The 2,594-nt window shown below is 38.9% G+C and overlaps 1 protein-coding gene across 1 annotated transcript in view; it reads left to right on the forward strand.

The window, feature by feature from the left end:
* Nucleotides 1-2,594, forward strand: part of LOC103138771 (NACHT, LRR and PYD domains-containing protein 4E-like) — a 22,880-nt gene that overhangs the window by 3,289 nt on the left and 16,997 nt on the right. Inside the window, exons 3-4 of the mRNA XM_007553108.2 lie at nt 1,722-1,854; nt 2,044-2,163. Of these exons, the coding sequence (XP_007553170.1) occupies nt 1,766-1,854; nt 2,044-2,163 (209 nt within the window). The 5' untranslated portion in view covers nt 1,722-1,765. The remainder of the gene's footprint in view (nt 1-1,721; nt 1,855-2,043; nt 2,164-2,594) is intronic.

Raw genomic sequence — 2,594 nt, forward strand, 5'->3', positions numbered from 1 at the left:
ATTTCTGTACCCAAACTGTACTCCTAACCTTAAACATAACCATTACCATACTAGCCAAAATTCAATTCTTTCCTTCCTTTTTTCCCTCCTTCCTTTCTTCCATTCTTCTTTCTTTCCTTCCTTCCTTCCTCCTTCCCTCATGGCAGGGCCGGCCCAAGCCTCCATGGGGCCCTAAGTAGCTTTGCTAACAATGTGGACTGGCTGCAATCAGCAGTCCGATCATTTGATCATTCACACACCTGCCATAAACTTACTGCATCTCTGGCTGTTTACATTATGTATAATAGGATACATTTATTGGCCAACTGATTTATCCACCAGTTCATTTCTGGGCACCCATTTCCTTAATTTTGGGGGATCGTGATTGGCTGATACTTACATGTGAAGCCCATCTTATCCCCTGATCTTATCTTTGTCAGCAAAGATTTAAAAATCAGCCTCTGTCCTCTTCTGCTCTGCAGTGAGAGTTTTGACTGACAGACCCACCAGGTCAGGTTTGAACGTTTACAGTTTACAATATTCACCCCACTGTTGCAACTCAGTGACTTTCTTGCTATATTTAGCGACATTTCAGACAAAAAAATTCATATCAGCCAACATCAAAATGGGAAGGTCAGGCTTTTTAAAGATTGGTAACCAGGAATCGCCCAGAAAACTGTAATCGGTGCAGCTCTACACACACATTCATGACTTTCTTTGATTAAATTAATTTCTCTTAAGCGTTAGTCCATTAGTTAAAAGTTTAATTTATACCAGGTGAGTCTTTCTTCCCTGAGAATGTGAACAGGTGTTCTAAATTAGAAAAATAATGAAAAATAATGTTTAGCCACAAAATGATTATGCTCAGCAGCAAACAACATATCTCAACAACAGCATAGAGCAGCTCATCCATGTAGCAGCCATGTAGCCTGATGTAAAACATTTTGCTAAACGTCAGACATTGAGAAGTTTTAAAAATTGTTACCAAACGTTATCAAACACGGAGTTTTGAAGCCAAAAATACCTCAGAAATATACAGAGCCACCATCGGAATCAGCTCATTTAAAGTTTAAACTCAGTTTCACACAAGCACAAAGACCCTAGAATAAATGTTTGGCTGTTGAACTGGACAGTTCCAGGTCGCTATCAAGCTAATTTACTATTAGCAGCTTTACCAATCTTTTACATTACATTACCAAGGCTCATTAAAACAAACCTTTATCTTGGCTTTTTTCTACTCTTCCTCTTTCTTTTCTATCTCCCTGAAGGATAAGTCCTTTTATGAGACATTGTTATGCTAACTTAACTTCTGACCGGAGCTTTGGACATTTGGATGCTCATTGCAGCTCATGATACCGCGTGCGGTACCTACCGCGGCCACCAGGGGGCCCAAGAGCAATGTATTTATTTTTTTTATCCATAAAATAATGATTTCTACATACATTATCAAATATATATTGTTGTAAAAACAAATCACTTCATGGTGAAATTGTGTGTTTTTGATATTATAATGACATGGAAATTATTACTTTAAAAAATCAGCTCCACTGAGGGGGCCCTTAGTGGCCCTGGGAACCTGAGTGAAGTTGGGCCCCCAACAAACGTAGCACAAACGTTTGACACCAATTTTGTCTGATTTGAAGAAGGTGGGGGGGGGCCAACTTCACTCAGGTGCCCTGGGACCCTAAGCGGCNGGACGGAAAGAAGGAAGGACAAATAATTGATGTATGTTTCCCTTATAGGTGAAATGTGAAAATGTGTGAGGCGTAAATGTGAATTTACCAGCATGGATCAGAGGAAGGACAAAGAAGAGGAAGCCACTTCTGCTTTAACCACACAGACTGTAGAACATGAGAGTCTGAACAAAGATCAGAGGTGAGATCACCAACTGTAGTTGTGCTTATTCTTGGTATTCTTGGTGTGTAGATAGGAACATATATCTAACATATTCTTATTGTTGTTGCTGTTCTTGAGGTGACCAAGGGGGCACAATGCCATAATATTGGGTATTTTTATTTGATTAACTGATTTTTCTCTTTATGTCATTTCATCTGTTTAAACTAGGATATATTATGAACTAGAACTGGAATCTGAACCTGAAGCCAATCAATGGTCCCTTTCAAGAAACAAGTCAATGAAAGATCTTCTAAATTTTCAATCAGACCAACCTTCTACATCAAGCAAGTAAGTTGTATTTAATTATTGCAACTATGTAGTCAATCAGTCTGAAATTGTTGAATTCCATCATGTGTTTAATGTGAGCTCAAACAGATAATGACAATAGTGGTAGGAGTTTGTCCACTCACCAGGGGGAATCCCAGTTCTGTTCGTCTCAGATGTTGTGTCCTTGGACAAAACACTTTACCAAAACTAACCTAACCAAAATTTAATTCACACCTTAGTAGTATTGGTGACTGAAGCTGAGGTTGGGAAAAGGTGTGTTCGCGTGTGCATGTATGCGTGTTTTGTTTCTCTATCTCTGCAGGAACTTTACATTAATTTCCATTTATTTCTGTACCCAAACTGTACTCCTAACCTTAAACATAACCATTACCATACTAGCCAAAATTCAATTCTTTCCTTCCTTTTTTCCCTCCTTCCTTCCTTCCTTCCTT

Source organism: Poecilia formosa, unplaced genomic scaffold (assembly GCF_000485575.1).
Source record: "Poecilia formosa unplaced genomic scaffold, Poecilia_formosa-5.1.2 Scaffold54, whole genome shotgun sequence".
NCBI lineage: Eukaryota > Metazoa > Chordata > Actinopteri > Cyprinodontiformes > Poeciliidae > Poecilia > Poecilia formosa.